Source organism: Mycteria americana, chromosome 3 (genome assembly GCF_035582795.1).
Source record: "Mycteria americana isolate JAX WOST 10 ecotype Jacksonville Zoo and Gardens chromosome 3, USCA_MyAme_1.0, whole genome shotgun sequence".
NCBI lineage: Eukaryota > Metazoa > Chordata > Aves > Ciconiiformes > Ciconiidae > Mycteria > Mycteria americana.
In genome coordinates this window covers 41253225-41275965 of record NC_134367.1, presented here as the reverse complement: position 1 = coordinate 41275965, position 22741 = coordinate 41253225, and the positions used below count along the sequence as shown (strand labels likewise).

Here is a 22741-nt window from a genome sequence, read left to right as displayed (position 1 = left end):
GACCCCTCATATAGTTTGGGGTTTTTTTTATTTTTTTGAAGAAAGATTTCTCAAGGGTGCACACCTGCAAGGAGTAGGATTAGTTTTCTAACTTCGCTGCTCCTCACACCCTCAGAAGCCATCCACAGTCATCTAAGGCCTGCAGACAAGAAGATGAAATTCACCTTCTCTGGAAGAAGAGCAGTGCATACACCTGAGACTTGGATCCTCATATGGCTTATGTAAGAAGGACAATTACTATGAGTTAGTATGAACTACAGTCTGAATTTACTATGAACTACTCAATATTTACTGCCTTTGTTAACATCCTTAGACAACCAAAAAAAAGAACAAGCCCCTCCAGAAGGCAATTCACAGCTTCTTCCACAGAAATATTCAGAGCAGGAACTTCTCACTTTCTACTACCTACAGAAGTAGACTACCTTCTAGGCTTTGTTAGTACTCACATGGTAAATTTGAAGCACAGGCCTGATTTTAGGTTCCCTAAAATGATCCACTGAAAATGCAATCAGGTTGCCTTGAACCAGATTTAGGATTACAGTTACAACCCTTGGGGGGGGGGGGACGGAGACGGAGACTTCAGAACTCAGAACTTCACTAACTTCAGTAATAAGATCTTCAGCTATTTTCTTCACCCTCTGCTCCTTTTCCAAGATAGTGACACTGCTTTCCTACATGTAAAGATGCACTGCAAGAACATCAGAAATACAGAAGCTGTGTGATTCCATGGTTAGTCATAGAAACCACCAAGCATGTTGGTGGCAGAAACAGGGACAGAATCAAAGCATCTCCAGTGCCTCAGGAAAAAAAACCCAAAACGCTACCAGCTGCCTAAGACAGACCTTTAGGGAAGGTGTTACCTTACTGCACTATTATGCATACAGACAAAGGGGAAGGAGGTCTTATCCTGCTTCCTTCTCCCAACCCAATCTCTTCTCTTAACATTTCTGAAGCTGATATTGCTCACAGTAATTGCTGGAAGTCAGCAATATATTTTTCTTTGATCTCTGTGTCAGTTTTAAGCAGATGTACATAACAAAATATATCTTTAAAAAATTACCTAAGACAAGAGCTGCAGTAGGGATTTCCCTGGACTTCATCCGACAAGTCCATTTTGTTGTCTTCTCTTGGAACTCAGAATGAGACCGCCTCAAAAAACTTCCTAAGTTATCAAATAACTGCTTATTCAAGTCTTCCTGTATTTGCTGTAAACAAGGAGAGAAATATTATGTATAAAATGTGGAAACACCACAATATCTTCCTTTTCCTCCCCCTTTCCTGCATAATTTTTAATCCTTAAAACTCCAGGGTAAAATTTTAAGTAACACTAAGTTTCCCTGTGAGCTATAAATATGCTAATTTATTCACTGTGTGGCAAACACAGACATTTCCCCATCTTGGAATCGCTGGTCAAATGCCTCAACAATAACTTGGAAAGCAAATGAGCTTAACTGTGTTGTCACACCACAGGCTTTAAAGAAGAAGAAGAAGAAAACCATACGGACAAAGTATAAGTGACATAGGAGGAATAAAACAATATAATTAGTTTCTGGAAGAATGTTCATGAAAATTCCTATTATTTCCTCTTGGCTTACAAAACACCTGTTAACATTTTTCTGAGAAATCTATATGAGAGCAAACATTCAGCTCCTACAAATCTAATTCAGGATGAAAGAAAAAAAAATAATAAAGGAAAGCATTAAGTATGTTTTATAGGGAAAAATACTAAACCACACAACTGCCACATTTGCTATACTGTCTTTTGCCCTTCAGGATGCTTTTCATACAAGAATATGTATATGCAGGAATATAAGGAAAGGTGAGAGAAAGCAGGGGGAGATAAAACTTTTAAAGGTAGATATATAGTGGCAGCATTTCGTATTTCTTTTATTATGTATGTGCCTTTGAAAATCTGTCTCTAATCCAAGATATGCTTTCTGCTAGAACAGACAAAAAAAACCCCTGTACTCTGAAGTTCAGGATATCAATATGTACTCTAGAAGATACCTGTTAGAAACAAGATTAAACCCCTGCCCCCAATAAAATCATCATCAAGATTTATTAGCAACAAGAAGTGACACACACAGCAGTGAACTTGATTTTAAATGAAGCGGCAAAGGCCGTCTCTAGCAGCATTGATGAGGCAGCTATCAAAGGAGTTAAGGTCACATCTCCAGGAGATTGCACATGATGCCTGCTCAAAAACCTGAGCTCCATTTCCATTATACAGAAGAGTTCCTCTTGCTCTCCCAAACAACTGATAAAACTGTACACAAAGTAATCTTACTCTTTTCACCCTCTACTTATTAAAAAATATTATTCTGGCCTTTCTGATGTTGATTCTGCACCTCTGAGCTCCCACCTGATAAATTCTATGGCAACTCCAAAGAAACTGCAACATGGCATTTTAAAAAGAAGAGTTTATGCCATCAGCTTTATAACAGCATTGTAACAGCTCCTGTACGTCCCATAACAATCCTCTGAGCTTCTGCTTCAGAATCCATCAGACCTTGAGTTTCTTCTGATTATTATCGTACATGTTTTCACTAAGCTGCCCTAACAAGAACGTAAATCCTTACTTTGCATGGTTACAGTATATATTATTTCTTCCAGTGCACACTTGTGAAGATGGAATTCAGTCTGCCACAGCACTACACATTTACTTAGCTTTCTTAAAATCCATCAGTCTTTTCTTGTCAAAACAACCTTGTTACTGGCACTATTTTAGTAGTGTTCCAGAAAGTACATTAGGCTGCTCTGCATATCAAGTGACCAACTCATTTACTTGCATGACACTGCTTACTCTGGAAAAGTCATATGAACTGGAAGTTCAGTCCCTGCTACTACACTAGGTTTGGTGATGATTATCTGTTGTGTGGTCTGAAAACCATTATCTGCACATTAGAGCTAAAATTACCATATTACAGCCCTGCACTTACGCTTTCTGTTTCTAACCAGGATCCTGGTAGTGCAACTGGAATTCCTCACCTTACAGGAAGGGAATATTTCTGAAAGCCCTTGATGAGATGTACCATAATAAGAACATTTGCAAGGCCACTGCTGACAGCAGGGGTCAAAACTGGGATACCTTGCAATACTGAAACAAAAAAAGTCCAAAATTCACCTTCCAAAAATGAAGGACAGTTCCTGCAGTACTTTTGCCAGCTTTTCATGGTGTGAGAAGCCTGAAAGGATGTCATCACTGGATGACAGATGGTGCTGCCACAATCACAGCACAGGTTATGATGGACATACAAAGGCCAAGAGTGCTCCGCGACAAAGTACTTGGAGGTCAAATCCTCTTCACTCAACACCTCAAGTAGATACCAGAGAACTGGGAAAACACCAGCACAAGCACATGGCCTGCCAACAAATAGTCAGGTAGCAGTACTCTGGCAAAAACTTTGGAGAACATCCTGCTAGGCTCCCTTAGCACACTACCAGAAGCCCTAGAATAAAAGTCCAAACCAGCAAGCCACACATTTCCCAGGTATTCTGTAATGGATCAGGTTTACTACAGCAGGGTTTGAAAATATATAAGAAATAAAATCCTGACTGGATAAAGCCCACAGCTACCTGGTCTGACCTCACAGGTGATGCTGCTTTGAGCAGAAGTTCGGACCAGAGACTTTCTAAGGTTCCTTCCAACTTGAATTATCACACAATTTTATATGTAAGAACAATTATCACCTCCAAGTTTGCCAACAATGGGATAAAGGATGGTAATTCAAAACTCGGTAGAAAAAATATCAGAGCTACCCCAGAAGCTGGATAAAGAAAATTCTATGTATAGCAGCAAAAGTAACTGCATGTAATCTGCCCTTGGGCAAATCAAACTCTAAGGCAAATCAAACTCTAAGGCAAGGCCCATATCAATTTGTCAATGTAGCATGAACTGCCTTCCATCAGGAGGAGGAAGAACAGAAGAAAGTATCTGGCAAACTCCTAGCAGCCTCAAAGAAAACAAGGGCAGGAGATCCTGAACAGGAAAGAATGAGTATTTTGCAGATGGCGATGGCTCTGTGCTTCTGAGTGGTTAAGGAAGGCTTTCACTATGATGGGCTGTGACTGCTGCTCTGGGAGAAATCCTTGCAGAGCACTAGGAAAAAAAAACTAAACAAACAAACTAACAAAAAAACCCCAAGACTTCTTGAGCTTCAAAAGCCTGCAGCCACTGTTGGCAATGTAGAAGCGCTGACTCAACAGCCTTGACGACACTGTGCCAAAGAAAGAAGATCCAAGAAAAGGTCTTCCAGAAGTAGCTACAGAATGTCATCTTCCCTATAGTCCACTGTGTAGCTGACAAGGCAGTTTCTGGTGCAGCTGCCAACATTACTGCCAATGCTGGTAGCTAACCCGTTAAGCTGAAGCAGTTGGCAGGAAGATACCAAATATACCTCCACAAACTTCTGTGTGTTCTCTATAATCAGCATCATGATGTACTGCACTGCTTTGCCCAGCCTGGCCAGTTACAGTTTGAAAAGGGTGCCAACTAGTCAAAGTGAGCTGGATCATGGAATAGTAGGAACAGAATTAGAGGAATTTATGAGTTTAGCCCAAGGGTCCAGATTGTAAGCTACATCCAGCTGCCTTCTACTGTGCATCCCAAAACAAACTTTGGAAAAAAAGTTTCTCTTAATGTCGAGAGCCCAACAGCAGGCAGAGGAATATGGAATGCTTGCCCAGAATCCTTGACACTGAATAGAGGAGGAAATCCCTGCTGTACGGAAGCAATTATTCATACTATAATACAAGCCAGCTGGCTATAGGGACACAACAGCATGCCATGTAACACACAACAATTAGGAGGCCACAGTTCAGTATGAAATTAACTCCGATCCCCACTGGACAACCTCATTGACACTGTCTGTACTAATTCAATAGACTCTGCTTGCAGCTGTGTCATTCAGTATTTGACATCCATGCAGTTGTATAAATCCACTGTGAATCCTGAGCTGCTATGAACTCTGTAACACTGAGGTCAAGAGCAGCCTAAAATCCTCAGAGGGCTGGCAAGCACGTAACTGAATTGAAGGTAGAAAACAGCAGTATGCCAGGAATTAATAAAAAGGACAATTAGTAAGAAGAGAAGCTTAGAAGCAGCAGCTTGAAGCATCAAAAGCATATAGTCGTGCGGTTAGAAGTAATGGGTAATTGATTAATTAATTCTTACTATTTTATATTCTAGACAGGGATTTCAGTCTTAGTATTTCTGGCCCTTTTATTGCTTTAATTAATTGTCCTTTTAAGTGTGTAAAAGAGAAGATCTCCAGAAACAAAGAACCAAGCAGCACTGTTATAAATGCAAAACACTGCTTTAGTATTAGGTGCAAGGCTCACCTCTGTTTCCGATTTGATCTTATTCCATAAAGACTGACAAGTAACAAACCGCAACTCAGCATCCCCTGAATCATTGTTTCTTTCTCTGAAATCATTAACTAGAAAGACAGAAAGCAAAGGCAAGCACAAATAAGATTATTAAAACAAAACATATTTTGTTGAGAAGAAAACAAAGCATCCAACTGAAACAAGAATGTCTTAATAGATGTATATATCTGAGGGAGATGACTTTTCTCTTAACCAATTAATTAACTGCTGGTAGCTGGTAGAATAAGCAAGGGAACAAGCAGAATCTATTACCCAAGTACGCAGGCAAAAGGTAAAGAACTGGCTTCCATCTCAAGTCCCAGATGAGCTAAAGGCTAAATCAGAGCAAACAGCCTTTATTATTAAAATAAAATAATTTAAAAAAAAAATCTTTCCCTTGTTTCAGAAAGTTTTGTGGGTCTTTCACCTATTAGATATTCAATCCTCCTTTACTATTACAGTCAGATATGAACCATAAAGGATTGCAAGAATAGATACATGAAAATCCTTTCTGTTCCCCAGGGAAGATGCAGCTAACACCAATTTCCTGAAAATAATAAGGTATACTGGAAAAGGACTGTCAGGTTACATGAAATGCAGATTTATTTTTTTTTTTTAAATACCAACCAACACAACTATGCCAGCAAAACTTCTAAGCCCAAACCAGGCCTACATTTCTGGCTCACCTCTAAATTGCCCCTCACTTCTATACATGCTCTTTATGAAAAAGAAAAGGAGAATCAGATCCTTTTTGGTAAAAACAGTGTCTTGGCACATTTTCTGAATATATTTGGCTTCCCAGGTGCTGCACTGCCTCACAGATGTGAGTACAGAAACTCTCCACCAGCTTCCAACTAAGAAGGAAAGACAGAGCTGGGAATAAAATGTGAGACTGAATAGAAACTAGTATAACTGAGTGAGATTTTTCTCGTTGTTTTTCCTCCAACATTCATACAGTCTACTTTTCCTTTAAAAGGAAAAAAAAAAAAAAAGGACAAAAAGCATAGGCTTGGAACTACCCTTCTACTTCCAGCATACATTTAGCAGGCCTGGTGTAGCTTCAATGCTTCACTAACCACCTGGAAAAACACAAAGACTGAAGGTTAAGTAAACAGCCTGTTAACTGTTGCTACAAGGCGACATTAAACATAACAATTGATTTTTTTAAAACGTATGTATATAAAAAATTTAATTTGCTAGCCATTAATGTCCATTTGGTGGCCATTCAATGGAGCAGCAGCAGTGGTCTGATCTCTAGAAAAGAACCAGTTGATGAGCATATTCAATCTCCCAAAGCATTAAAAAACACCCAAAACAGCTCTGTACATGACAAACAAGAGGCATCCCTCATCCTCCAGGACAGCTGACCCAAACTGGCCAAAGGGCTATTCCATACCATATGATGTCATGCTCAGTATAGAAACTGGGGGGAGTTGGCCAATGAGCAGTGATCACTGCTCAGGGATGGGATGGGCATCAGTCGGCAGGTGATGAGCAATTACACTGTGCATCACTTACTTTGTATATTCTTTTATCATTATTATTATTATTATTATTATTTTCCCCTCCTTTTCTGCCTATTAAATTGTCTTTATCTCAACCCACGAATTTTACTTTTTCATCCCTCCAATCCTCTCCCCCATCCCACTGGGTGGGGGGAGTGAGCAAACAGCTGTGTGGTGTTTAGCTGCCTGCTGGGTTAAACCACAACAGTTTGCCAGCCAGTAAACAATTTATGGTAGCAGGGAAAGGTGTTCTCCTGTAAAAAAAATTTGCAAAGACAAAGATAGCTATACAATCTTGATTGCTGGAGATGAAAAAAAACCATTTACACTAGCCAACAACTTGCTGGGGTTCCTCTGAAGACATGAGTTTTCAGCAATATTGACTTCAAGGAGCAACAGAAATCATCATGCAGCTATGACAGAATTAAGTCGGATGTGGTTAACCTTCCAGGATTAACCCAAGCATAGCAACGTATATCAAAATGCACTAACCTGTTTTCTGAGATACCCTTCTCTTCTTGGGACTTGGTTTAAAAACAAAGCAGCCCTAGAAAATAGCAAAAAAATATAAGCTTCAACATGAGCATCAATCTGACTGGCTCCCGAGGCCACTTTATTCTCCTTTAATTTCAGTGCTTCATTAAACCAACAATTTGAACTGAATTGCCAGCATCTCAAGGATATCAATTTGCATGTTGTCCCTTTATATTCCTGCTTCAAGCTGGAAAACTAGCAGAAGCAGTATCCCAGCATATTTGGGAGGAACTTTTTCACCTTTCCATTATGTTCTTCAATTCAGCCATCAACTAGAACAGCAACAGATTTTTTAAATGTCTCATAACCTCCAACGGGTTTATAATTAAGAGGAAATGATTCCCTGAGGACACATCAATGGAGTTTTCTCAGTACTGTTTCAGTTAGAAACAAAACAAAAGGAAAAAAAGGCAAGAGGCAGGGATGCATAGAAAAGGTGACCCAGAATAATGCAATGAATATTAAGTGACTTACAAAAGCCAATGACACGCCCTAGCTACAGAGGACAAGTGTATCCCAACAGGAAAAAGTAAAGATGGTTACAAGCAGAACGACAAATGGTTTGGAAAAGGTTCAGATAAATAAAATCCCTGGCTCCAAGGAAGTTCTCCAGACAGAAGTCATCTCCCAGTTAGTCCAGTTTCATCACAAAGGAGGAAGGAATAACACACAAGTATTAAGCTTTGAATTCTGGAAGATTTTTTTTTTCTTTTTCCTCTAGAAAATCTGAAATTTCTTCCCTCATCCTCTCAAATAAAAACTTACCTCTTTTGAAGAGTTATATTTCCTATATATCAGAAATCATACGCATTCCCCAACTCTCACTGTGAGGTTCTCATGCTACAGCAAGGGGGAAGGAAACACACAAGTGTTCAAGATAGATAAACAGACTGATTCAATCCTGTATTTCTCAATGGAGATGCTTATATAAGCAAAGATTACTGAACTCAACCTAGGATAGTTCAGCCACCAGCGTAAGAATGATCTAGTGAAAATAAAACTCCAGAGGTATGTTCAATTTTGATCACAGGCAGTAGTCTGTTGGGTGACTTTAGACGTGTTATTTCCCTTCTTATACAAATAAGAAACTGCAGTAAAACACCGATAACAGTATCAGCTTCCTCTGAAAAACAGCCTTATGAATTGGAGATGCCTTCAGATACTTTCCGTTTTACCACATATATTAGCAACCAGCTGGACAAAAGTTGCGGTTATTCTACAAATCCTAATCACTCTGGAACAATTGCATTGGGTTTCCCTACGCCACTGGACATAATAAGGACCAGAATATAAAATAGCAAAGAAGTGTTACATAGAAGACATGGGAGGCAAGGGGGGACACAGACCTTTCTCTACCTAACTACTTAAAGGCAGCAGCCATTTTTGAAAGGGAAATCGACTTGTTTTGGATTAAGTTATAACTTTGTTTGGAAGTTCTTCCCTTTACTCCTAAAAATTATAACCTGCACAGCAACTTCCACACTGAAGGATCCAGCTGCACATGGCAATTCAGTGAAAAACTATAAGTGAGAAGTCTTCTGATGATAAAACGCATCCCTTCCTGCTGTGAACCACTGCTATTGTTCACTATAGGATCAAGCAAGACAGGAAATAAGTTAAACGTTCCAATACAACATTTTAAGTCTCGCTACATATTAAGACTCTGATGAATGCACTGCCCCTGCTGCCAACCCTGACTACGGGCCAGATAGAGCTTTCAGCTCAGAAATACCAAGGTGATAACACATATTTAACATCATGTGTGAGTGACAGCTCTTTTAATTTCTCCATTAAATTAGTTTTGGGGGAAGACACAATGAACGTTTCAAAGTGGCAGCAAGTGATGCCAACAGACTTGAGCTGGCAGTGACAAAACCTACAGCCACAACACTACTGCTCGGTTCTAGGGTGAGCTTTACTTCAAGTGCGAGCGCTTTTCGTGTGCCAACAGGACCGAGGAGCAAGGCAGGAGAGCTGGCTGTTTGTTGTGAGAAGAAAAGGTGCCTTAGGTAAAGCGGGACCGAGTGGGCGTCAGGGCACGGATGAAGAGCCACCAAGCCTTGACACAGCAAGGGAAGGGAACAGACAGCAGAACAGGGCCACTGGGAGCCTGGGCACAGGGGCTGAGGGAAACGGCAGCGGATATAGGTAGGAAGAGGAGCAGACGCAGGACGCGACAGGGAGACAGGGCAATCCTGCGGGTCAGTTCCTTCAGCACAACCCGCTGCTCTCCTCACACGGCCCGGCAGGGACCGCTCCGAGGGGGCCCGCTCAGGTCGGACGAAGCTCCCGTCCCGCCGAAGCGGGGGAGCAGCCAGCGCTTTGGGCGCGCCGGCCCGGCACGCCCGGCCGGCCGCCCGCCGCGGTACGAGGCCCCGAGCCGCCCCGCCGCCTCGGCAGGGCGGGAGCGAAAGCGGGCGGCCGTCCGCCCCCGGAGCGGCGGCTGGCGGACAGTCCCCACCGCCCCTCACCTTGGAGACGGAGCACGTGCTCATGTCGCCCCTCTCGCGCCCCGGGCCCGAGCGGTACCGGACACGCCGCCCCGCCGCCGACCCAGCCGCAGGGGGAGGAGCCGCGCAGGCCGGCACCGACCCGCGGCGCACGCGCACTCCGTGAACGCCGCCCGGCCCCCTACTTGTCCGTCAAACCCTCCGGCCTGGCGCGCTCGCTTCGCCGCCTTCCCCCCGCCCCTGTACAGTGGGACAGCCTCTGCGCACCCCCTCCGCGCAAAGGGGGGCCAATGGGCTCTTCCTCCCCCTCCCACCCCTGTTCTGAGAATGGTACGGCCCAGCCCGCCCCTGGGCGGGCGGAAAGGAGAGGTGAGGGGGAGGGGGGGGCTGCGACCTTCCGCATGACGGCGCAGCCATGTCAGCCTGTTCCTTTCGGAGAAGCATCGCTTCCCAGGTACGCCGCTCCCTCCCGCCGCTTGCCTGGAGGAGGGGCGCACCATAACCTAGACTTCCCATTTGCGCCCTTACCCAGACACCCCCCCCCCCCCCGAGCGTCTTACAGTGGGTCCGACCCGTTGCCAAGAGGCTCGGCGCGGGTTTCCCTGCTCCACCCCTCTCTGGCGGGTGGGCGGGGGGCGCGCTCGTGCGTCTCCCGCGGGCCCGCCCCCTCCCCTGGGGGCGGCAGGTGAGGGGTGCCCCGCCCGGCCCTTGGCGGGAGGTGTGAGAGGGGCCCCTCGCAGTCCCCTCACAGTCCCCTCACAGTCCCCTACACCGCCTGCCCCGCACCAGGCATGCAGCTGTGCCGGCAGCGTTGACTCGGTTTCCTCTCCCCGTGAGCAGTTAACCAGGAGACTCCATCTTGGCAAGAACCCAGCCATTCGTAGCTTATTGGTGAGGCCCTGGCGGTATGGGCCTCCTTGTCCCCCGCTTACTGGGTGCGGGATAAGCTAAGTAAGGTGTAGCGACTAGATAAAGGCATGCGAGGGTTTGATGGGATCCTTGATGGAAAAGATAAAAAGAAAAGCAGCTATACGTCGTGTTTTGTCTTGCTTTTTCTAAGGCTCCTTTAACATTTCTGGGGTTTGTATTGCATATTTTATTGTATTGCCTATAATAGTTAATAAGTATTTGCTTTTTTATCTGGGTTGAAATTTGCTTTCAAATACAAATAATGCATTCCCCACGGCTATTTAAACAGGGAGCGATACTTTTCCTGGATCTTTTTTGCTTAAGCCACTTTGTTCTTTATTTCAAATTTAGCTTTCAAAGGTTTTGGATCTGCCACCAGAAAATTTAATAAAGTCCATATCTGCAGTTCCTGTCTCCAAAAAACGGTAGTGTTTACATTTTATCTTACGGTGTTGTGTCATGTTTTGTTATTTTCTGTTCTGCTTATTATTGCAAGAGCTTAACAGGACTTTAGGGAAAAAGAAATACAGAAAAAACAAACTGAAGCTAATACACCAATGCAATTATAAGAAGATACCTAAATCTAATTAAATCACTGTATTTTTTCAAGCAAGCTCAAAACAAATATAATTGCTTAAAAAGCTGTACAAATTGTACGCAGTGCTTGAATGGCAGATGTTTTAGCATTAATGATCTGAATGTGAAACTGCGTAGAACTAATGTGAAGTTATAATGGGTTTTTTTCAGTGTCCTGCTCAAGAGTTGTAATAACGTTAGCAAGTAAATCACATTTATTCATGAGCCTAATTTTTGTTTATTCTGAAATGGTGTTCTCACCATATCTACTTTCTGATTGTGTTAGAGCAAAGGTAATATTTGGCCTTCTACTGCAGCTTTCTAAACATAGTGAACTTTCAGGTATCTGTGACTGGGTTATGCTTGGGAATTAGACTTGCATATGCAGAGTGAGTTTGGATCTGCCATATTTACCCATCATCTCAACAGGTTTTTTTTTCCTGATTTTCGTATATTCTTTTTTTCAGGCACGTTGCTGATTTCCAGCTTTCCATTGCTTCTGTAACAGAAGACAGTTCTAGTGATTGCTTAGCACAAGACCTTAATCTTCAAGCTCAGAAGCTAGCTGAAAGGGTATGCTAATGTATTAATCATATATTTATGCAATAACTAACTTACAGACTAGAGGTGTAATAGGCATCATAAGGTAAATAGTATTCTTTGTCCAAGCATCTGTTTGGGTCAGAGCAGTTTAATGACTGCACCTAGTGTAATTGTACACAGAATCTTCAGAGGGAATTGGAGAAGCAGTTTTAGTTAAGGTTCCTGTGAAATTACTATTTTCAAATAGATTGAGAGTAAATAATATTGGTGAAGTTAGGAGGGTATCTGAAGGGTATGCCATAGTCTGTACTGTTGCCCAAAACTCGAGGAAGAAATTGAGTATGCAGTGTCTTGGAAAACCAAAGACTGCAAAATCCAGCGCTAGAATGGCAATGGATAAATTTAGCCTGTGGGACAAACAGGCCAGACTTTCAAATCCCTAACTGGTTGAAATTGAGGTTTCTTAGAACAGCAATTTTTTCAGGTGTGTTAGTCTGGGAAATGGCATTAGCTGAGGTGTTAAGACTAACTACAGCATAAAAAAGAGGCAGCATGCAAAACAAGGTCTACAGAAGTGACACAAACCTTGAAGGAAGGGAAGGAAATAAAAATCTGGAGAAGTTGGCATGCATAAAGTTGAACAGAAGTGGGATCAGAAAGGTGATGCTGAGGTTTGAAGGATCATTTGAGTGGAAAAAAATAATTTACAATCTAAAAATATGTTGCTGATGCCAATGCAGAGGAGTATAAACTAGGAAACTGTGGCAAAGTTAGTTGCAAAGAGGAGCTAGATCGAATAATGAAAGTGCAAACGGTTCTTCATCTACATCAGAAAGAGCTAGCTTGAGAAGTAATCAGTTGGGTTGCTATATGATCGGAGTTAAAAAGGACAAATAATTGTAGTACTATTGAGAAGCTAAACTATTTCCCCATGTCATTCTTCACTGCTGAGATGTTGAAGAGATCCGTGTCTTGGACCCATTCTCATAACAGAGGAATATTCTGACTCAGGTGAAAGAAGAACTGTATGTTCTTAGTCACTTCTGAGGTAATAGGTCACAGTATTTGAAATACAGATATTTAGGTTAGGCAGAAGAGGTGGAAATTTTTCTTGTTGACTAAAATACCCTAAATAATTAGGCAACGTGATACTAAATGAAACATAATGTGCTCTGATGTGCTTGTTGTCCCAAAAATTGGGGTTCGTTTACCCGGTGTGCGAAATGCCAATATACACACAGAGTGGAGGTATTTTATTGCATATCTGCGCAGATATGGGTGTCTGTCCCAAGACAGCACACACAGCTTTCAAATTAACAGTTATTTATACACAGAGCATTAACATATTCAACTTCCTAATACGTATGCAGTATTCTTCTATTAAATGATTGGTTCAAATCTCTTCGCCTAGCATGTAAATTAGTACACATGCTTAGTTGTTGTTCTTCAACTTCATCATTTGAGTCAGTGGTATAATTTGGGTAGGTGGTCTGTGAATTGGTGGTCACGATCTCCCCCTGCCAGAATTACCTTTCTCCTACTTTCCTACCTTTTTGGCAGATCCAAGTGGTTCTTCATGGTTTACTAACTAGACTAGTAATACATCAGCTACACTTCTGCTTTTTGACAGCCACACCCTGCTTATTAGACAAAGGTACATTGTATAAGTTCCTATGGAGATAGGGTAGGGCTCTACAGTGAATTTCTATAGCAGCATCAATCTTTATGTGAATTGTATACCTACATTTGATTATTACAACATGCTGAAAATTGTCCATGAGAAAGGTCAGAATTGTCTTGTTTCCATGGGCTTCTGATTTCATGTGGCTGGTTGGTTCTCGTTTCATCGTTGGACTGTTAGTTCCTTATGGAGGGGACATTGTGTTGTGGTGTTTCTATGCCCCTGTACAGCATAGTGGCATTTTGGTCCAAGCCTTAGGCACGGGAGATCTGGTTACTAAAGAACCATGGGGCACTTGGAGGAGAGGTCGTTAAAACTATGGAGAGGCCAGATGAGCACTCGTATTAAAGAGAGATAAAAAACACTGAGATGACAGATGACAGATTATGTAGAAAACGTTTAGCAGAACAAATGGTATGGAGAAAGTCCAGTGGGAATTTCTGTTTTCTCTCTTCCTTATAAGTAAAAAGGACCTTTTGTAAAATGAAAAGGTGGGAAATTCAGAGTCAATACAATAAATATTTTTTCATGTAGCCTGTGAATAAGCATTGGGATTTGTTGTTATTGGAGCTTGTGAAGGTTAAAGACCTTCAAGGCTAACCATGATTTCATCTGCTGGTGAAGTTAGTGTCTAAGCTGAAGACCTAGCATGGGGGTAGAATTTCTTCTTCATGCTGATGAGCTTCAGTAGGAATGTATAGCTTGCCTCTCTCAAAGACATTAACCAAGTGATAAAGTGATTGTGCCATCTTTTATAGGCTTTTCATCCTGCTTTTTTTTTTTTTTTTAGACAATTTCTTGGCTATGAAAGACAGCTAGTTTAATAAGTAACTCTCAAACCTGACAGATTGATATCCAAAATTCTCAGCATGTGAAGAGACCAAAATATGTGTAAAGAGGAGGTTGGCATTAGGGGTTGGGTGCCCAAATATTCCTTATGGGTTCAGAATTTTTGAAACATGGGCCTTATGGAAATTGTAAATGGATTTTTTAATAAATTGGTCTTTAACATCTTTATTTTGTATCACTGGATACCGTAGAAAATTGTCATTAAAGTCATAAACTTCAAGAAACAGCAGTCTGAAACTTCTGTCTCGGGTTTGCTTTAAGACATTGATCTTGATTTTTTTTTTTTTTTTTTTTAAGTACCGTCAGGTACTGTGTAAACTGTCAAATGTATCTCAGCTTATGTGTGTACAAAGGGATCAACTACTGCTTCCTGTCAAAATAAAACACAGACTGTACTCATGCAGGGACTAAAGTAAAACATATGTGTGACATTTCAGGCTGAGTTACATTCAGAGCTGTTGAGCACGGATTGGAAATAATAAAATCATCCCTTTTGCCAACAGGATTGATTAAATGATCCATTTGTGATTGCTTCAAACCAATAAATAACATTTAATGTATAGTGGATTAAATTAATATTTATAGTGTGTTGAATTACAATTTTCCAATTTTTTTTTTTTCATGTAGAGTTTCTGTTTTGTTTTGTTCTTTTAGCTAAAATGTGATGCTGTAGTGAGTGAAATCAGTGCTGGTCCAGGAACAGTGAACTTTACAATAAACAGGGAATTATTAGCAAAGGTGAGTACTATATTTCAGGTGCATTAAGGTAAAAATAAATTCCTCAATATAAAACTATAGAATACTTACTGTCGTCTTAGAAAGGTATTTTCTACATAAAAATGTCTTTTGTAAGTTCTCCTCGAGGATCCCTGTTGCTGATTTATTATGTAGGCCTAGAATTTCGAATGAGGCTCACAAAAGTTTATCCTTATGAGGAAACATTGTATTTACCATTCACTGATAATCACAACTCCTCTTTTTCATCTCTCCTGCTTTAAAAGGCAGGCTTGGCATCTGCTTTGGGTTTTTACAGTATACAACTCAAAAGTTTTGATCCTGCATGTAAAGACTGTTGTTTAAAATAGAAAAGGATGATGAAAAGACACCTGAAATAAAAGTATTTGATAGCAGATCTATCATTACATACTTTGCTTAGAAAAAAAAAGGGAAGATATAGTCCTCAAAGTCCAATGCCTGACTGAAATTGAAAGCTTCTTTTGTTAAACCAGTAACTTAATGAAAGGAAGATACCGCTCAGTCTGTAAGAGTAGTGTCTCAGTTGTACTCTGTCTGGATTATTTGCAAGAGCTTCATAAAGATAAGTGGATGGCTGGTACTGTTAGACTGGTGACTGAATGAAAGCTTTGCTAAGCCAGTTTAACTAACTGGAGCAAGCTACATTGTGGTGTTGTTCATGGCCTTAATCTATAGGCTTAGCAACTCTTGTGGAAAATGATATTGTGGTCTTGGAAAATTAACCACACGTGAATTAGGGGCAAGAAATCGGGTCTTACCTAATACTGGTGAAGCCCTCTTCCTATCAGGACTTCCACTGAGTCACTTAGGCTTGTAGTCCTCTTATCCTGAATGGGAAGACCCTTTCTTCTTGTGAATTGCTAATGCTTAGGCATGCCTATCAGTCAGTTGCTTTATTCCTTTAATTTTTCATTATAATCCTAATTATAATATTTCATTTATAATCAGTCCATCTTGATAAGAACATAGCAGCTGACTGTTCACTGAAAGAGTAGTTTTGGTGATAAATTTTATTCATGGACAGGATTTCAAAAGATACTTTATCAGTAGGGATTCTAGTCAGTTTAATGATTCAAGCAAAACTATGTGTCTGGCCTAGTAGAATTTTGCTGGAAAAAATGTGGAATTAGGACATGCAATCTTGCATTATGCCACTGAGGAGAGAGGAGGAGATAAAACCTAGCTGTGACTTTCACTGATACAGAGAATTAGTGTATGGGTAAATTTGATGATTTCTGTGTAAGCTTACCTTCTTAGGTGCCGTAATAACAGAATTAAAGGTTTTTCTACAGGTGCAGTTCCTTTTTTTTTTTTAATTTATTCCATATCTATTGCCAAAGAATTTTAAGGTGCTTTTTGCAGGAGAAAAAAAAGAAAAGCTTCTGCTGAATGGAATGAGATATCTACTTTACTTCACATTGTTAAAGGCCTCTATTATCTTCAGGAAGTTTGTCCAATACATACAGCTTCACATACTAGGTTTTGTAGTGTATTGGCATCTGTCTGACAAACTGAAGTACGTAGGGTATGTACAGGGACTCACCTTGCTGTATGAATGCATTGCTGATAATACAATCAGCATAGGATTCCTCTTCCCACAAACTGCGTTCAAGCTGTTGAGGAAGTATTTTAAGGCATTTTCCACAGTCTCCATACTTTGAAAGTAGACACACCTTTGTAGGGACCATTCACAGTGTCCTTACAGACTTGCAGGTGGGGGAAGGGAAGAAGGGGTGTTTGGACACATGAGGATTGAATAGTTGGATTTTTTTGGCACTAAAGGAGTAGCTGGCTGGCTTTTTTTCCTGTTCCTGTTACAGGCTTAAATGACTTGGTAGTTCTGAGGAGGCTTAAATTCTTGCAAAAGTCTCCTGTTTTTCTGCTTCCCCATTGTATATACATGCTCCCTTCCAACGGGAAAGGAAAAGAATATTAGGCAGATGCTATTCCTAAAAAGCATTAATGAAGAAATACAGTGGACAGTGATGCAAAGTAACTGGAAAAAGGTAGAAACATTAATCTGCCTCATGTTCTGGGATGAACAATGAAAGCCGTTTAAATTTATACTACCAAAATTAGAAATAGCTAAGCCTCTTTTGTCTGTGTCACTTAAACCACTGGTTGATGTTTAAATATGCTGTTGGAGTTATGAATGGCCAAACGTTCCATGAGCTGTTGTTGCAGTCTACCTGCAGTGAACTGATGGAGAGGATTCTGTAGTAGTTGTTTTGTCTCTTAAATTGGCTTCAGTGATAATCATGAAGACTAGAACTCCCGTACTTCTGTGCGACATTTCCTGAAGCAAAAGAAATGTGTTCATATGCTACTCAGGTGACCTGCATATGCGTGGTTATGCTCAGGCAGTCAGAGCTCATGGGATTTCTTGCAGGCCCTCAGTCACAAGGAGTGTGTGGGAGGTCTGATATGTCCCAAAGGGTTGGACCTACATGATCTGGCTGTGCCGTGCACAGCGGGTGTCCCCTGTATTCACACCTCGACAAAAACCTTGGATATAGGACAGGACTCCTAAGAATTTCAGAGAAATGGCCAAACACCTCAGTGTGCCTAGACAAGATGTATTTGTGGGAAGAGGACACTTCTGAGGAAGCCCAGAGGTATGGTATGTAGCTTTTTTTATTAATTAAAAAAGAAGAAAAAAAGCCTGGTGGGAACATTTGGCTGCACAATGAGGTAAATTTGCTAGTCAAGTTTACTGCTCATAAGCTCTCCTACTTTTTCATCCAAATCTATGGTTGAGTTCTATAAGGTACTCTTTTTATTTAAAAATGTGTTACCTGAATTAGGAGAGGTGAGGGTCCTAGTTAGAACCGCATTTATGTGAGAACTCTCTCACATAAATTTTATGTGAGAGAGAACATTTTACATGAGGTCACTGTTCTACCCATGTTCCTGGACTTAGTTTCCTTTCCTGCCCACCAATTACCCCCCAGGTTACTCTTGTGCCCTTTCATGTTATGTAACTAAAAAATGATTAAAAACTAGGCTTTCCACTTCCTTTTAAGTTTCTACCAAAATCAGCCTTGATCTGCACCAAAATCTCTGCCTGTAATTTCTCTAACTTTTTAATTGATCAGATGCAGCTTTCAAAAGTTAATGGCATTTTCATCTGCATATGAGACCTTGTTTGCCTGACAGACTAGCCACCTAATTGCTAATGTAAATAAAGGCTGTGGGATCAGACTCTTGTGTGACTGGTAAACAGTTTTCCTGATCATGCTTTCTGTTGTTGAAACATATTTTCCTTTTTTTTTTTTTAATCTTCCTTGTGGTTTAGACTGTGTTGCAGCAGGTGTTGAAAGAAGGCTCAGAGTATGGAGTAAAAAGTGAACTTTTCTCTACAGTGCCTAGACAAAAGGCAGTGATTGAGTTCAGGTAAGCATGTGTGATGAGTCCTTTGGGAAAATTGCCTTGTCTGCTGATTGATATTTTGCTGATTGATATTCATTGCTGTAATGTATGATGCCTGTGAAGTTAAACCATATTTATGGTATTATATTCAGCTGTATTTGATACTCCGATATATTTGCCAAGTAGAATATAAGTTATATTTAGGGAATTGAGGCTTTTTCCCAGAATGTATTTTTGGTATTTAAAGAGTTCATGCCTCACACTGCCCTCCACTAAGAATATTCTCATTTAGCACATAACAGCATTCAGGTTTTAAGGTAGCTTCTTTTATTTTGTTATCAAGAAATATGATCTGAATTTTCAGCTGCTACCCATTTCTTTTTTCAGCTTGATACCTTCCTCCCTGACTTGCTAAAGCAGCCAGGCATTTGTCTTGCTAAATATTCTCAATTTCTGGCCCCAAAATTTCTGTCCAGTGCAATTTTGTTTACTGTCACCTGCTCATGGAATGAAAAGTGTCTGACTCAGATCTCTTTAGGTATAAATATTTTTGTTAACTTATACTCCCTCTGTAGGCTTCCATAGTCACAGAAAGTAAGCTTTAATTTGGAGGGTGAATTTTCATAGCTGAACTTCCATTTTATTATCAGGGGCCAACAATTGTGGGTACAGGGTTTTTTGGGGGGGGGGCCATTGTTGGTAGAAGAGATGTGATTTTAGTTACTGATTCTTGTACACAAGGTTCCCTGTCCTGGTATCAGATTTATGTCTAATAAAGGTATGAGGCAGATGAGCCGTATGTCCAAAACATGTAAACATTGAGGTTGTGCAAGTCCTTTGTCACTAGTATAGTTGGGTTTTGGGGGGTTTTTTGTTGTGGGGTTGTTTGTGGTTTCTTTTTCCCTGTAACACTGGCTGTTAACTGATATTGGAGGAAAAGCTGGTTGGATAGGAAAATTTGCTGTCTAGAACACAAGCTAACCAGGGAATTTTAAGGGAAAATTGAAAATGGTGGTTTTATTTCAGTTCTTCTGCTATATGCATGAGTTGAATTCTTCTGACTTGGTGATCTGGCAGTCTTGTACATTGAACAAACATTATTTGTGAAAATTTGTTACAGCTCCCCTAATATTGCCAAAAAGTTTCACATAGGACATTTGCGTTCCACAATAGTAGGTAAGTATGCATTTAACTGTGCCCTAAAAGGGCTTCTTTGTCTTCCTGCTTCACTTGACAGGGGAACACTGCTAACCTTTCACTCTTCTAGTGGAGTGGCCGAGTAAGGCTTGACTTGCTCATTAAAAACCTTTTGCTCATTATGCAGTGAAGAAAAGAGCGTGGTGTGTTGCTGGCAGATTTATTAAGTCACACGTAATAGAGTTTTATGACTGTGAACATTAAATGAAGTAGTTTAAAATTGTTCTACAAAGACAGCCAGGGCAGTTTTCATTGAGGTGTTATGAGAGTCCTTTGAATTTTAAATTTCCAATTTGCACTGGACTGCAGAGCAGTCAGATAGTTATGTCTTGGTGGCTGTCTTGCAAAAACCTTGCTTTTATATGTTAATTACTTTATGCCAGTATTACTAACACGGTTGCTGTAATTTGTAATGGAATAATTAATAACTTCGTTGTGCAGTACTCTAATGGCATATGGAAAACATTATTTCTCCCTCCTTTCCCTCTCTGACAATAAAAACTAGTAGGTTATTAGCAGAAGATCCTACAGCATCTGTGCAGCTAATAATGTATTAGTTTTTAATTAAATTTAATGTATTGTATAATTATTAATTGCATAAAGTTAATAATTCTGCCTTTTCATGGACTGATAGTTGAGTGAAATTACATCATTTGGAACATACTCTTTATGTTCCATTTCTGGACCCTTTGCTATAGAAAAAAAACCACTTTCAAAAATAGTTCTGTAGATCAACATTTGTCCAATAGGAAGAGGATGAATTGACTACAGAGAATGGAATTGAAAGTAATTGCAAGGTATAATATGGTGTTATAGTAACAGAAGAAGAGAAAGCTTTCTGCATACTTTTACATCAGTATTGTAATTAAAAATTACCCTTGAAGCACAGGCAAATAGAGGACGGGATGTGGGTATTTCTTCTTTGTAATTCTATGGTTGTAGCTAAGCTCAGGAGAAAGATTAAGGGGTTTTGTTGTAATAACAGTTAGAACCAAGACATGTTTATGTGATATGGTAAGTTTGGAGCATCTCAGACACACTGTGTTAAGTGCAGAGCTCAGCACTGCTGCAGCAGTATACAGATTTAGGACTTGATGTTCTCTATTTAACATCACAGTTAACAGCAGTTTGTGAATTTTGAGTACTTGCTTAACCTCCTGGTATGAGGTTGCCTGACTGTAATGGGAATTATGTATACTGCAACATATTTGTAAGAATACGAGAAGACTTTAGAAAGTGGTTTTCATGTTCATATACTTTGCAGTATGTGCATGCACATACATGTATATGTTTTTATCACTGTTGTATAAGACACTTTAAGGCACTTTTCAAATGCATGGCCTTTCTTTTCCTGCTTAGAATACTATTTCTTTTAGTTGTGAGGTATTTTAGCGAATTCTGTGGAGTAGTTCATCTGAGTGCTTTTCTTCTTCATTTTTAATACAGATCATACAAAAACAGAAAACTGTTTTGTTGGGATAAGAGGCTACCTACAACTGAATAATAATACCAATTTTGTTTCCTTACCAGGGAATTTTATAGCAAATCTCAAAGTTGCACTGGGACATGAAGTAATAAGAATAAATTACCTTGGTGACTGGGGCATGCAGTTTGGTATGCTTTAATATTTGTTTCTTCTGTTCTCTTTTCTACTGTGTGATATGGTCTAGGTTTCTAGCTTTAGTTTTTGCAGGCCCATTGGATTCACTCTGGGCTCATAAAGAGTAATACTGTGTTTCCATGCATGCAATGTGTAGTTAATCTCCTTAAAATATGAACAAAGCAATCCAGACTGATTCATCAGCAGTATGACCTATACTACTGTACAAGAAATAACAGGAGGAAATTTACCCAACAGTCCCTCTGTCCCTTAGTAGCTCCTCTCTCAGATTATGTATGTGTAATTTGGGGTTTATTTTTAAAGGGCAGTATAAATATTTTCTGAGCATGCTAGTTATACCTTTGGAGCTCTCATAGCTGAACAGACTTCTGTTGCTGCCTCCAGGCAAAATGGGTACATATTACCATAGCTGTTGCATGTCTGCTGTGATACTGTCTTCCTTACTCAGATTTTGCATGTGTAACAGTTGTGGAAGAGTAAGCTTGCTAACTTACCTATGCCACACCTGTACACACAACGACAGAATAATTGCAACAAAATGTGTATTTTATATTTGGTTGTCTTTGTATGTGTGTTGTAGCGTTTTCTTTATCTGTTTTTTTTGTTCCCTCTGGAAACTAGTTCATTGTTCATAGAGCATAATTAACTTCCACAGCAACTTCATTTTGGCAGGTTGAGGCCTGGAGAGTTTGTATCTTTAAAGATATCCCAACAGTTCCCCCAAAATATTCTGTTTCCCTTTAAAATGTAGCAAAAGAAAGGTGTGTAGGTGAAGAATGTGCAAGTGAATAGGCCCTAGAAGACTATCAGTCTTGGCATGCATGTGCGTTTGCACGCACACACATACACACTCCTACCTCTTCTGAAATGTGCATCACATAAGTGAGCACTGAAAAATCCCCTCATGTGCAGCCTAGCATGGCTTGATATTTATTCCCTGACCAGAGATCATTTATGTCCAATTGCTGGATCTGTAAATATCCCTCTTATATGGCAGTTGACCCATCTATAGGATTCACAACTTTGTTGATTTCTGTTGTTAATTTTGCATTTTAAATTGATCCATATTCTCCTCTCCTTTTCCAATTTCCCCCCCAAAAGGTGCTTTTGACATATTTTTAGGCATTTAAAAGAAGGCAGTCGTGCCCACTTCCTCATTCTTGAAAGCTGGTACACCTGTGAAAACTATAAAACTCCCCTACATCTTTTGCAGTAGGTTCTGAAAACAGTGTCCATATATTTATTTTTAAATGGCAAACACAAAGTGCAATGTCTATTAAGCGGTCACTTTTGCTCATTCCAGCCCTTATGCTTCCCCTTCCAGTTTCACTGGTACCGCTGTTTATGGGGACATCAATGAATCAATGTTATGAACAGAGCTGGG

At 40.3% G+C, this 22741-nt stretch overlaps 2 protein-coding genes across 3 annotated transcripts in view; one reads left to right on the top strand and one right to left on the bottom strand.

Moving 5' to 3' along the window:
* ORC3 (origin recognition complex subunit 3) overlaps window positions 1-10021 on the bottom strand; it is a 36578-nt gene extending 26557 nt beyond the window's left edge. For both annotated transcript variants that reach the window (XM_075498331.1, XM_075498332.1), the window contains exons 1-4: window positions 9878-10021; window positions 7365-7419; window positions 5341-5438; window positions 1061-1205 (exon numbers count right to left, since the gene is read on the bottom strand). In XM_075498331.1, the coding sequence (XP_075354446.1) occupies window positions 1061-1205; window positions 5341-5438; window positions 7365-7419; window positions 9878-9901 (322 nt within the window). In that variant the 5' untranslated portion in view covers window positions 9902-10021. The remainder of the gene's footprint in view (window positions 1-1060; window positions 1206-5340; window positions 5439-7364; window positions 7420-9877) is intronic.
* Window positions 10022-10224: 203 nt separating this feature from the next.
* RARS2 (arginyl-tRNA synthetase 2, mitochondrial) overlaps window positions 10225-22741 on the top strand; it is a 40643-nt gene continuing 28126 nt past the window's right edge. The window contains exons 1-7 of the mRNA XM_075498333.1: window positions 10225-10310; window positions 11117-11190; window positions 11809-11914; window positions 15069-15152; window positions 18466-18563; window positions 19660-19715; window positions 21267-21350. Coding sequence (XP_075354448.1) covers window positions 10272-10310; window positions 11117-11190; window positions 11809-11914; window positions 15069-15152; window positions 18466-18563; window positions 19660-19715; window positions 21267-21350 — 541 coding nt within the window. The 5' untranslated portion in view covers window positions 10225-10271. The remainder of the gene's footprint in view (window positions 10311-11116; window positions 11191-11808; window positions 11915-15068; window positions 15153-18465; window positions 18564-19659; window positions 19716-21266; window positions 21351-22741) is intronic.